This window comes from Rana temporaria, chromosome 4 (assembly GCF_905171775.1).
Source record: "Rana temporaria chromosome 4, aRanTem1.1, whole genome shotgun sequence".
NCBI classification, from domain to species: domain Eukaryota; kingdom Metazoa; phylum Chordata; class Amphibia; order Anura; family Ranidae; genus Rana; species Rana temporaria.
In genome coordinates, this window is record NC_053492.1 from 383062749 (window position 1) to 383077058 (window position 14310).

General features: G+C 43.6%; 1 protein-coding gene across 1 annotated transcript in view; it reads right to left on the minus strand.

The window, feature by feature from the left end:
• SCCPDH (saccharopine dehydrogenase (putative)) overlaps positions 1-12459 on the minus strand; it is a 32668-nt gene extending 20209 nt beyond the window's left edge. The window contains exons 1-3 of the mRNA XM_040351058.1: positions 12204-12459; positions 6287-6396; positions 463-543 (exon numbers count right to left, since the gene is read on the minus strand). Coding sequence (XP_040206992.1) covers positions 463-543; positions 6287-6396; positions 12204-12408 — 396 coding nt within the window. The 5' untranslated portion in view covers positions 12409-12459. The remainder of the gene's footprint in view (positions 1-462; positions 544-6286; positions 6397-12203) is intronic.
• Positions 12460-14310: the final 1851 nt, after the last annotated feature.

Sequence of the window (14310 nt, forward strand, 5' to 3'; positions counted from 1 at the left end):
CTGTGGAGAAAAGATAGAATGAATAGTATGCATACATACATATAGAAGGGCATATTACATGACATACAGAATAGATATTCAGCTGACTTATGTAAAAAATGTATTGCGAGATCAAATATTGTAACCTGAAAAAAAAAAAAAAGTAAATTAAAATACTCCAAACTGCTACAAAAAGGGGAAGAACGAGAAGCTATAGACCTTCCTTGTTTTTATGCAGATTGGAGCTGCCAGTGTCTGTGTAAGTGCAAGGGGAAACAGCTGCTCATCCCAATTTGACAGGCATGTGGGCGAGTGGCCTTGAATGCCGACAGCGTGCATTTTGGGGTCTCTCACCTACATGCCTGTCAAACAGGAACAAGTGACTTTGTCTGTGCAGGGGAACAACGGCTGATAGATGTTATGAGGCCTATAAAATGTACTAGAGACCTTACACTTATACCTGTGGGTTCTCATAACACTTACTTGGGGTTCTCCACTTATATCCACAAAGTGCGCTCCATTTTCTACGCAAGCTTTCACCACAGCTTCACCAAAAAACCTGTACTATTAAACACAAAAAAAAAAAAAAAAAATGTTAATACAATATCATTACAAAAAATGAGCAATGCTATTGAGTAATGTAACCAGACTTATTTTTGCCTTTGACAAACTGGGCAGTTTGTTTCTTGTTGTCTGTATGCTGTGGGAGATTTATTTTTTATTTTTTTTATGTACACAAAAAGGAAGTTTTTTTTCTTCCCTTCTCCTTTGTTTTCTTTGGTGATATTTGGTTTAGTTAGATTTTTCTTACGCTCTTGCTGTGCCTCACCTATTAATGATAGTATAATAATCACAGATACAAGTATTTGTTTTCTGTACTTAAAGCAGAGTTCCACCTGAAAAAATAAAATAAAAATTAAAAGCCAGCAGCTACAAATACTGCAGCCGCTGACTTTTAAAATAAGGACACTAAGCTGTCCAGAACAACCACGATGTCCTCACCCAAAGCCGATTGTTATAACATGGACAGTAATCAAAAATATATTCTTTAATGTCTGTAAAGAATATTCTGACCCTACCGGTCAATAATGACTTTTCAATGATTAGCCCTGGCTAGTGAGTTGTTAATGGAGTCAGGCTTCTGGAAGACCTTTTCTTTGTGTGCTATTGATAAATGTGTTGTGACTCTAAAGGTCAGACGTCTGTGCAATGTGTATTGTGCAGGTGAATGACTTATTGTCGGAGACATAACGTCTGGGGGATAATTAACTCCCCTCTATGTAATTATCTAAAAGAATGTGATTGAGCCTAGGTTCACACTGCTGCGAATTCAAAATCGCGGTAAAATGCGCGATTTTGCGGCTGCGATTTTGCCGCGATTTCGGCCGCAATTTAATGTAAATCGCGGCCCGAAATTGCAAAAAGTAGTACAGGAACTACTTTTTGAAATCGCAAATGCGGCGTCGCACTGATTAGGACAGTGCCATTGCTGACAATTGCCGCTGATTTGAGATGCAATTTGACATGTCAAATCGCATCTCAAATCGTTCCAAATCGTACCCAGTGTGAACCAGGGCTGAAGCTCATCGTGTGATGTATGGGTGGGGTGTGGTTTTGTTCCTTTGAGTACTGTAACTGCTTAACCACTTCTCTACTTTGGGTGTTTTTCAGATTTGGTGTTTACAAGACTAAAACAGTTTTTTTTGCTAGAAAATTACTTAAAACCCACAAACATTATATATTTATTTTTTTCTAATACCCTAGAGAATAAAATGGCGATCATTGCAATACTTTTTGTCACACCATATTTGCGCAGCGGTCCTACAAGCGCACTTTTTTTGGAAAAAAATCACTTTTTTGAATTAAAAAATAAGACAGCAATAAATTTGGCCCAATTTTTTTATATATTGTGAAAGATAATGTTACGCCGAGTAAACTGGTACCCAACATGTCACGCTTACAAATTGCGCCCGCTCGTGGCATGGCGTCAAACTTTTACTCTTAAAAATCTCGATAGGCGACGTTTAAAAAATTCTATAGGTTGCATTTTTTGAGTTACAGAGTAGGCCTAGGGCTATAATTATTGCTCTCGCTCTAACGATCGCGGCGATACCTCACTTGTGTCGTTTGAACACCGTTTTCATATGCGGGCGCTACTCACGTATGCGTTCGCTTCTGCGCATGAGCTCGTCGGGACGGGGCGCTTTAAAAATTTATTTTTATTTTTTTCTTATTTATTTTTATTTATTTTATTATTTTTTTACACTGGAGAAAAAAAAAAAAAAAAAAAAAAGCACTTTTATTCCTATTACAAGGAATGTAAACATCCCTTGTAATAGAAAAAAGCATGACAGGTCCTCTTAAATATGAGATCTGGGGTCAAAAAGACCTCAGATCTTATATTTAGACTAAAATGCAAAAAAAAAAAAAAAAAAAAAAATTGGAAAAAGTCATTTTTTCAAATGACAAAAAAAAAAAATGTTTCTTTAAGAGGCTGGGCGGGACTGACGTTTTGACGTCACTTCCGCCCAGCCGAGCTATGGGGACGGGCGAAGGAGATTTTTCCTTCAGTCTCGTCCCCGCTCAGATGCCGAACGGTCCCGATCGCCTCCGCCGCTACCGACGGCTCCGGTAAGCAGCGGAGGGTGCGGGAGAGCGGCGGGAGGGGGGGGGGGCCCTCTCCCGCCGCCGATAACGGCGATCTCGCGGCGAATCCGCTGCGGAGACCGCCGTTATCATGTACCGGACCGCTGACACTAAAGATGCATACCTCGGTTGTGGCAGCAGCTGCTGCCGTTACCGAGATATGTATCTTTAAAGTTAGGCCGTATATAGTCGTACAGCGGTCTGGAAGTGGTTAAAAGCTGAGAGTGAACCATTAAAGTTGTCTTACATTTGAAACCAGAACAGAGCTGTGTGTATTGTGTCTGGGGGGAATTCTTATGGGCCGTGTTCGTTTGCCTGATTGTGGAGTGTCGATAAGCTGTCTTGAGTGGAATGGAATTTCGTGAAGGGATTTAACCCTTGTCCCATTTTGGGTTCTGTTACAGAATGTTACTTGATTTCTTTTAAAATTCTGAATGTTTTTTCTAAATAAACAGTTATTTGACCAAAAAGTGTTAGCTGAAGTTTGGCTTCAGTTTGTTGGTGTATGTACATCTGTCAGTACATCTAAAATACACATTTCTCTCTTTACAGTGCATTGCTGACCACTGCGATGCATTATGATACATGTTCCATTTTCATGAAGCACACACCAATAAAACTACATGGTGTGAACTGAGCCTATTGGAAACAATGGATATCAGATTTGAGCAGCACAGACCAAAGGAAAAATGGTGTGAATGGGCCCTTAGGATTTGTTACCAGAACAGAAAAAAAAAAAAAATAATAATAAATTAATGACACCTTCCACTGGGGACACCCGACAGGAACTTTGATTAACCCCTAGTCTATCCCTTTCATGCCTACGCCTATGTATGACATTTGGTGTTTACAAGTTAAAATCCATATTTTTGGCTAGAAAATTACTTAGAACCCCCAAATATTATATATATTTTTTTAGCAGAGAATCTAGAGAATAAAATGGCGATTTTTGCAATATTTTATGTCACATGGTATTTGTGCGGCGGTGTTTTAAACACAACTTTTTGGGAAAAATTAACTTTCATGAATTTAAAAAAAATGAAAATAAAATTAGCCCATTTTTTTTGCATAATGTGAAAGATGATGTTACGCCGAGTAAATAGATACCAAGCATGTCACGCTTTATAATTGCACGCACTCGTGGAATGGCGACAAACTACGGTACCTAAAAATCTCCATAGGCGACACTTTAAACTTTTTTTACGGTTACCAGGTTAGAGTTACAGAGTAGGTCTAGTGCTAGAATTATTGCTTTCGCTCTGACGATCGCGGCGATACCTCACATGTGTGATTTGAACACCGTTTTCATATGCGGGCGCGACTTCCGTATGCGTTTTCTTTGCTACGCAAGCTCGCGGGGAGGGGGGCGCTTTAAATTTTTTTTTTTTTTTTTTTTTTTTTATATAATATTAAATTGTGTTTTTTTTTTTTTTTTACATTTTGATCACTTTTATTGCTGTCACAAGGAATGTAAACATCCCTTGTGACAGTAATAGGTGGTGACAGGTACTCTTTATGGAGGGATCGGGGGTCTAAAAGACCCCCGTGCCCTCCTTTGCACTTCAAAGTATTTAGATCGCCGAAAACGGCGATTCTGAATACTGTGTACTTTTTTAAATCCGGCGCCATTGACAGCCGAGAAACCCGGAAGTGACTTCATGACGCCGCTTCCGTGGTTTCAATGCAGAGACTGAATCAAAGCCGTTTACGGCTTAGTGTCAGTCTCCGCCTGGACACAGAAGGCGGCGGATCGAGGATCGGGTCTCCCGGTGGGACGGGAGGCCCGGTGAGAGCGGCGGGAGGGGGGGGGATGTCCCCTCCTCCGGCATAACAACCGAGCGGCTTTTAGCCGCATCGGTTGTTATGTTTGGATAGCCGATCGCCGGCTCTAAACAACGGTACCGGGATGATGCCTGCGGCTGCAGGCATCATCCCGGTATAACCCCCGAAAGCCAAGGACGCATATATGCGTTGCGTCGGCGTGAAAGGGCTATGCAAGAGTAGAAGAATAATAATAATAAAAAAAAAAAAAAAAAAAAAAAATTTAGGTACACATTGTAAAAAGAGCATTACAATGCGTTTTATTTTATTTTGACAGAATGCACTTCTAACACTGGTATCTAAAGTACCTCTGTATATTACTTTGGCAGTAAATGAAAAAATAAAATAAAAAAATAAAAGTATATTCTTTACCTTCAAAAAGACAAAAGTTCAAGTACTCAATTTTAATGTAATATAAAAAACATAGTTGCCTCACATTTTTTAGCTGTGTAAAGTAGCAATGTGGAAGACAGTGTGCCTTTTGACCCATTGCAAAAGTGCCAAATGATTTCAGATAAAGTGACTTCTAGCATGCATTTTGTAATCGTCTCCGATTGTCAGTCTATAGGTCACCTATTCTGTTGCGGGCAAAGTTCTTTTATTTATCAGATGCATGTGCTGCTGCCGACTGCCCTAAAGAATCATCCATACTGTTCCTGGTAAACCCTCTTAAAGTGGTAGTAAAGTGAAAACCTCGGCTGACAGGCTGTGTTATTTTGACAGAAGAGACCATAGAAGTCTCTTGTCATAAATATCCCCCCTGCCTGTCGGCGGTTAATGTGATCTGAGCCGCACATTTGCGGCTCAGACCACATTTGCAGCCCGCTCTGTGTCCTGCGGCGATGAGACTCACATATGCATGCACAGCAATGACGTCACCTCGGCCCGGCCAATCAAGTGGCTTTGGAAACAAAACCAGGAAGGAAGGTGAGGATGGAAGCCACTGGGGACCAGGGAGAGCCGTGTCAGTACAGCACTGGAGGGCTCAGTTTGAAGGCAAGTCTGTCATAATGTACCATTTTGCAGTGCATACCATTTCATTATGACAAATCTGCCAGGGTACCCATTCCCCCCCCCCCCCCTTTATTAAATAGACTTTACTACCACTTTAAAAGGTGATTGTTATTTTAATAAAAAAATAAGCTTTACAAACATGTTATACTAACCTGCTTTGTGCACGTCCCTCTTCTGAGGTCCCCCCCACGAGTGCTCCCATAGTAGGCTGCTTGCTAAGGGGGCACTCATGCATGCTCACTCCCAAGATCATAAGAGACACACTATGGGGCTCGGCCCTGCCCCACTCCCTCGTCATTGGCTCTTACTGACAGTGTATCTGAGCCAAGGAGGGCTGAGAGCGCCTCAGCTCTTGTGCACATCCCCGGATCGAAGTTGGACTAAGGCACATGCATATGCACAATACATATTTAGGGGGGCTGCATGCAGAAGCTGCCCAAAGCCCACAAAGAGTTCTGCAAAAGCTCTATAAAAGGCTGCTGTACACACTGCTCTTATACATTCTAAAACCCATGCAAAACATGGAAAAACAGAAAGAAAACTAGTGACAAGTCAGTTATATCAGCCAAAAAAGTCCTTTTTGTGTGACATTTGAAGAATTGGTTTGCAGCCCAATTTTTCAACTTCTGTCTGGGAGCTTAAAGTTGTAGCAGTGAAGTAAGCAGTATTATTTATGCAATATGTTTTCTTCACAAAGCCAAGAACATACCAGATTAGATTCTGACTTCAAACTAAAGTAAGCAACTTTTCAGCCCAAGTAATGTGCCAACTAAGACTTTGCATAATACAGACATACATCAATGGTCACTCATTGTTTATTACTTACAGGCCCCACACAGTCCAGAACAACAGAGGCCTTCTTACACATTTCAGCGAGGGAGGGGGCGTCATTAACATCGCAGATTAGAATGTCAATGGACTTCAGTTGCGGCTTGGCTGAAAAAGAATAAAAAGAAAATTAATAGCAGAGACTGGTACCAATTCTAAGCCATTTACCTTTTATTTGCCAGGATTGTTTTTGACTACAAAAAAAGGTGAAGGTGTTTTGAAGCCCTCCTCGTTTTTGGACAAAGAGGGGCTCACTTCCTAAAGCTGGAGAGTGCAAAATCAGACTCACTTCTGCACAAATCAGCTTCCAAATTGTATTGGCAAAGCTTAATTGAACAAGCTGGGTTAGAAGCTGATTGACCCCAGAGTGACTAGAGCAACGTCTCACGCTTGACTAAATTTCGAACTCTTAACAAACGCTCCCATAGCGTTAGTATGGGTGTTAGGGCTCTTTCACACGGGCGGCCCGTCTGCCTACCAGTTTTTTAGGCGGACCTGAACGGGCGCTCCGTGCTCCTCTATGGAGCCGCGGATGTCAGCGGTGACATGCTCGCCGACATCCGACCCGCTCCGATCCGCCAAAGTGTGACGGAGGAAAAACCTACTTTTCCATCCATCTGGCGGATCGGGTGAACACGGACATAGGGCAGAGCAGAGAAAAGACAGGGCGGTCCCTGCACAGTCTCTTACGCCGTCGTATCTTAACTGTATATTTACGCTGGCCGCTAGGGGCGTGTACGCTGATTTACGCCTAGAAATATGTAAATCAGCTAGATACGCCAATTCACGAACGTACGCCCGGCCAACGCAGTACAGATATGCCGTTTACGTTGGGCTTTTCCTGGCGTAAAGTTACCCCTGCTATACGAGGCGTACCAATGTTAAGTATGGACGTCGGGCCAACGTCAAATATTTCACGTTTTACGTTGTTTGAGTAATTTGTTCGCGAATAGGGCTGGGCGTCATTTACGTTCATGTCGACAGCATTGGCTTCTTGCGGGTTAATTTGGAGCATGCGCACTGGGATACTTTCATGCGCCGTTCGTAAAATGCGTCATTTACGTGGGGTCACATTAAATTTACATAACACACGCCCACATCTACCACATTTGAATTAGGCGGCCTATTTACGCTACGCCGCAACTTTGGTTTGAGAATACGGCACTTGCCTGACAAAGTTGTGGAGGCGTAACGTAAATAGGATACGTTACGCCCGCACAAAGAAACGCGGTTCTACGTGAATCCGGGCCTCAGTGTGCATGGAGCCGAAGGAAGTTAGTTACAATGTCTCATGAAGTTTACCCCTTTGATCTAAAAGGGAATCTTTAGTTACGTTTCCTGTTAAAAACTTGGCAGACTGCCCGGATATTTTCTTTGACAGCTGATAAGTCTCTCCACTTGTTATACCAACCGCTCTGTCACTGCTACTCCCCTCTGTCAATCCCTCCACTGGCTTCCGCTCATCCAACTAATTAAATTCAAAATACTAACAATTACCTACAAAGCCATCCACAACTCTGCCCCCAGCTACATCACTGACCTAGTTTCTAAATACCAACCTGTACGTTCTCTTTGTTCTTCTCAAGACCTCCTACTCTAGCTCTCTCATCACCTGCTCCCATGCTCGTCTCCAGGACTTTTCTAGAGCCTCTCCATGCCTATGGAACTCCTTACCCCAATCTATCCATCTATCTCCTTCTCTATCAGCTTTTAGAGGATCCCTGAAAAACCTTCTCTTCAGAGAAGCCTACCCTTCCCACACATAACTGTATTTTCATTTGAGTCCATCTGATCATCCCCCACAGCTAACTACCCTTTGTTCCACTTGACCCTCCCTTCTAGATTGTAAGCTCCAACGAGCAGGGCCCTCTGATCCCTCCTGTATTGATTGTATTGTGACTGTACTCGAGGAGTCCAGAAGGAAAAGGTTCTATATACCGTATTTATCGGCGTATAACACGCACAGGTGTATAACACGCACCCTAACTTTAAGAGGAAAGTTTTGGGGAAAAAAACTTTCCACAGCCCCCTGCGTATAACACGCAGGCACAGTTTACCCTCTATTTTCAGGGTAAAAAAGTGAGTGTTATACGCCAATAAATACAGTATATATATTTTTTTTTTTTTTTTTTGCTATAATGACAGCTGCACACCAGAGGACTGTGGATCTCACACCTGTCTCCTATTATCCTATGTACTGAACTGTGTTTTTTCCATGAACTATTTTTGCTGGTTCTATTAGAACTTTTTCACATTATAGTTTTTTGTTTATCTTTTGCACATATACCTCCCTGATTTGAGGTGTAGGGGGTTCATATATATATATATATATATATATATATATATATATATATATATATATATATATATATATATATATATATATATATATATATATATATATATATATATATATATATATATATATATATATATATATATGCAATTTTTTACTTGATTATCAGCGCAACACAATATTTTCTTATTTATTCACTTTGGTTTTGTGCACCTCACGTGTCTGCAGCTTATCTTTAGTATTTTATATGGTTTTAGTAATAGTGCTGTAGTACCTTTTTACATATTGTGGCTGTACTGTATTCCCTGATGTAAAGCGCTGCGCAAACTGTTGGCGCTATATAAATCCTGTATAATAATAATAATAATAATAATAATATGAAAGAATCAGCAAACTCTACATTGGAGATTGTCAGGGGGCTTGAATCGAGATCACGATTTTTTAACGATTAATTGTGCAGCTCTAGTGGGAATCCAGCCTAAAGATGCACTGAGCGCTCTCAGTTGTAATAAAAAGAAAGACAAAAGCGCAGATCACATTTTCTGGTGATGTTAGTCTAATAAATATAGTCTGTTTGTACAATCTTTCTTGAGAAAACAATGCTCGACTCAAAATCCTGAGACTACCCAATGTCTACAGGGAGCCGCCTTCAACTAGTACCTGTCAGATGATAATCATATGCTCTCCTCATTTACCCCACTGTCCTATAAACACAACTAAAGAAGCCAACGTAGTTTTATGTTCCAGCACAGCAGAAACTAGGTGTTGTGAACTTGGCACAGCTATTCAGAGATGAGATAGATTTGACTTGTAGTTGCAGGTTAGAATTACAGCAAGCCCTGTTCTTGTGTGAAAGACCAGATCATTTCCAGAGACAATGGGGTTCATTTACTAAAGGCAAATCCACTTTGCACGGCAAGTGCACTTGGTAGGGCAGTTGATCGGAGGAGAACATGATGCAAGGAAAAGAAAAAAAAAATTCATTTTTGCTTGTACATGATTGGATGATAAAATCAGCAGAGCTTCCCCTCATTTCAGATCTTCCCCTCAGATCTAAAGCAACTGCACGTCCAACCGCATTTGCAGTGCAAAGTGGATTTGCCTTCAGTAAATAAACCCCAATGCCTCTGAAAATGATCCATTTACATCTGACCACCCATAGAGAACAGGTTGTGTCAGTGTCCGCTCTTCAAAAGTGGAGCGGACATGGACCAGTCATCCGCCTGCTCAGCGGGGATAAGCGGACAGACAGGTGGCGGAGTCATGTGAAAGAAGCCCAAGTTTGGGAAAGATTAAAGGGGTTGTAAAGGTACAATAATTTTTTTTCCCTAAATAACTTCCCTTACCTTAGTGCAGTCTTCCTTCACTTACCTCATCCTTCCATTTTGCTTTTAAATGTCCTTATTTCTTCTGAGAAATCCTCACTTCCTGTTCTTCTGCCTGTAACTCCACACAGTAATACAAGGCTTTCTCCCTGGTGTGGAGTGTCGTGCTCGCCCCCTCCCTTAGACTACAGTAGAGTCAGGACGCTCTCTACGTTGCAGATAGAGAAAGGAGCTGTGTGTTAGTGGGCGTCCTGACTCTCCTGTAGACCAAGGGAGGGGGGCGAGCACGACACTCCACACCAGGGAGAAAGCCTTGTATTACTGTGTGGAGTTACAGACAGAACAGGAAGTGAGAATTTCTCAGAAGAAATAAAGGACATTTAAAAGGAAAATGGAAGGATGAGGTAAGTGAAGGAGGACTGCACTAAGGTAAAGGAAGCTATTTAGGGAAAAAAAATAATAATAATAATTGTACCTTTACAACCCCAATTTATTCCGGTCTGTGTCCTGTTGAGGCCTCATCTACATGGCTGTGCACTATGCAGATCAGCATATTTCTGCTGCGAGTGCGACCAGATGTTTCTGATCAGCTGCGAACAGGAAGTCTGTACAAATCATCGACAGGCTGACAATGTCCACATCATAAGACATTAACCACTTAACCCCCAGACCATATTGCTGGTTAAAGACCGGGCAACTTTTTGCGATTCAGCACTGCGTCACTTTAACTGACAATTGCGTGGTCGTGCGACGTGTATCCCAAACAAAATTGGCGTCCTTTTTCCCCACAAATAGAGCTTTCTTTTGGTGGTATTTGATCACCTCTGCGGTTTTTAGTTTTTGCGCTATAAACAAAAAAAGAGTGACAATTTTGAAAAAAAAAAATGAATATTTTTTAGTTTTTGCTGTAATAAATATCCCCCAAAAATATATATATTAAAAAAAAAAAAAAAACACACAATATTTTTCCTCAGTTTAGGCCGATACGTATTCGTCTACATATTTTTCGTAAAAAGTTATAGCCTTTACAAAATAGGGAATAGTTGTATGGCATTTTTCTTAATATTTTTTTTTGTACTAGTAATGGCGGCAATCAGCGATTTTTATCGGTACTGCGACCTTATGGCGGACACTTTTGACACATTTTTGGGACCATTGCCATTTTTATAGTGATCAGTGCTATAAAAATGCATTGGTTACTATAAAAATGCCACTGGCAAAGAAGGGGTTAACACTAGGGGGCGAGGAAGGGGTTAATTAGGTTCCCTGGGTGTGTTCTAACTGAAGGGGGGGTGGACTGACTTGGGGAAATGACTGATCGCTGTTCATACATTGTATGAACAGAGGATCAGCATTTCTCCCCCTGACAGGACTGGGAGCTGTATGTTTACACAGCTCCCGGTCCCCGCTCTGTAACGAGTGATCACGGGTTCAGCAGACTGTCTTTGGGGACACAAGCAGAGCGGCAGTCTGTCTACGTAAACAAGGCAGATTGTCATTCGGTCAGCGGAGAAGCCTTTCATCCTGTGTTTCTGCTAAGCAGGAACACGGATCTTTGCCCTCCCCTAGTCAAAAGCACCTCCCCAACAGTGAGAAACCGCAACCTAGACATACATTTACCCTTTGACACGTATCCCCCTTCCCAGCCAGTATCATTAGTACAGTGACAGTGCATATTTTTCAGCACTGATAGCTGCATTCATTTCACTGGTCCCCAAAAAGTGTCAGATTTGTCTGTTGCAAAATCCTGGTCCCCTCGGTTCAGTCGCCGGGGGGGGGATCCCCTCAGTCCAGTCATCAGGGGGGGGGATCCCCTCAGTCCAGTCATCAGGGGGGGGGATCCCCTCAGTCCAGTCATCAGGGGGGGGGATCCCCTCAGTCCAGTCATGGGGGGGGGGGGATTCCCTCAGTCCAGTCATCGGAGGGGGGATCCCCTCAGTCCAGTCATCGGAGGGGGGATCCCCTCAGTCCAGTCATGGGGGGGATCCCCTCAGTCCAGTCATGGGGGGGGATCCCCTTAGTCCAGCCCTGGGGGGATCCCCTCAGTCCAGCCCTGGGGGGATCCCCTCAGTCCAGCCCTGGGGGGGGATCCCCTCAGTCCAGCCCTGGGGGGGATCCCCTCAGTCCAGCCCTGGGGGGGATCCCCTCAGTCCAGCCCTGGGGGGGATCCCCTCAGTCCAGCCCTGGGGGGGGATCCCCTCAGTCCAGCCCTGGGGGGATCCCCTCAGTCCAGCCCTGGGGGGGGGGATCCCCTCAGTCCAGCCCCCGGGGGTCCCCTCAGGAGCCTCTCTCACCTAGTCTCTCCGCAGCCCAGTCCAGCACATCCTGCAACTTCTCTCTGCTCCTTCCGGCCACAGCCCAGCGCAGCGCCTGTCCCCTGAAATCTCCTCCATCCGCCACCCGGGACACCTCCTCCACCACGAACTGTCCGGTGAAGCCCGAGGCCCCGAATATAACGAGCTGGTACGGACGGTCTTTATTCCCGGCTGCACGCGCCATACTGCGACTCTGACTGACTCGGCTGACAGAGGGGGGCGGGGCCAGTACTAGAGTCGGACCATGTACCGGGAGGGAGTGAGGCCATATCATGTGACCAAAGTGTGTCATGTGACCCAGACTGTGCAGGATGGAGAGGCCTGTGTCTTCTGTGTACCCATCTCCGAGGAGGCGCTGCGCATACCATGACTCGGGAATATGCACAACTCATTAAAATAGCAGAAAATCTTTTTTGGATCTTTTTGTTTAAAAGTTTCAATTCATATTTTTTGCTATAAAACTACTTAGAACCCCCAAACATTATAGGGTTGCCACCTCACCCTAAAACATTATCTATTTCTTTTAGCACACACCTTTGGGAATAAAATAGCGGTCGTTGCAAAATTTTATGTCACGCAGTGTTTGTGCTGCGGTCTTTCAAATGCAATTTATTTATTTTTTTAAATACACTTTACCTACTTAAAGCGGAGGTTCACCTGATTTTTTTGATTTTTTTTTAAAGCCAGCAGCTACAAATACAGCAGCTGCTGACTTTTAAAAAATGGACACTTACCTGTCCAAGTCACCAGCAACGTCGGCAGCCGTAAACATTTCTTGTAATAGAAATAAGAATGACAGGTCCTCTTTATGGAGAGATCTTGGGTCACAAAGACCCCAAATCTCTCATTTACCTTTACAAGCAAAAGAAAACAATTTTTTCTAACTTTCACTTTAAAAAATATATATATTTACCATTGCTGGAGAAGTAGAAGGGACATCAAACGTCGCTTTGGTCCTCCAAGGGCATAGAGATGAGTGGTGGCCATTTTTGCCTCACTTTTCTCCATGCCCAGCTAACAGCTGCATCGGATCGCTCCTGGGCTTTACTGATCCATTGGGTAAGGCCAGGAAGTGGCAGGGGGGCACCGCTTCTAAAAGTGATCCTGCCCGCAGGACCACTTTTGACCTTACAGAGATTATGCCATAGTAAAATATAATACTGGGGTTATGGCAGCTAGCCGGTATTTAACATCAAGGTAATGACAAGGGGCAGACTGACAACTCATGGGGCACCCGGGGCAATAGGAGATTATGGGGCTCCCGGGCAATAGGAGACTATGGGGCCCCCAGGCAATAGGAGATTATGGGGCCACACAGTATACACATACAGGGCCAGATCCGCAGAAGAATTACGCCGGCGTATCTATTGATACGCCGCGTAATTTCAAAGTTCCCGCGTCGTATCTTTGTTTTGTATCTACAAAACAAGATACGACTGCATCTGGGCTCGATCCGACTGGCGTACATCTAAGTACGCCGTCGGATCGTAGGTGCATTTTTCCGCCGGCCGCTAGGTGGCGTTTCCGTCTAATTCCGCGTCGAGTATGCAAATTAGCTAGTTACGGCAATCCACGAACGTACGTCCGGCCGGCGCATTTTTTTACGTCGTTTGCGTTCGGCTTTTTCCGGCGTATAGTTACCCCTGCTATATGAGGCGTACTCAATGTTAAGTATGGCCATTGATTTTTTACGTCGTTTGCGTAAGTCGTTCGCGAATAGGGATTTGCGTAGAATGACGTCACCATCGTAAACATTGGCTTGTTCCGGTTTAATTTCGAGCATGCGCACTGGGATACCCCCACGGACGGCGCATGCGCAGTTAAAAAAAACTTCATTTACGTCGGGTCAGGACGTATTTGCATAAAACACGCCCCCATCACATCCATTTGAATTGCGCGCCCTTACGCCGCTAAAGATACACTACGCCGCCGTAACTTACGGCGCGCATTCTTTGAGGATACCAAAAAAAAAAAGTAAGTTACGGCGGCGTAGTGTATCTTAGATATGCTACGCCCGACGCAAATATGCGCCGGTGTATGTGGATCTGCCCCAGAGTATACATACACAGTATACACACACAGACAC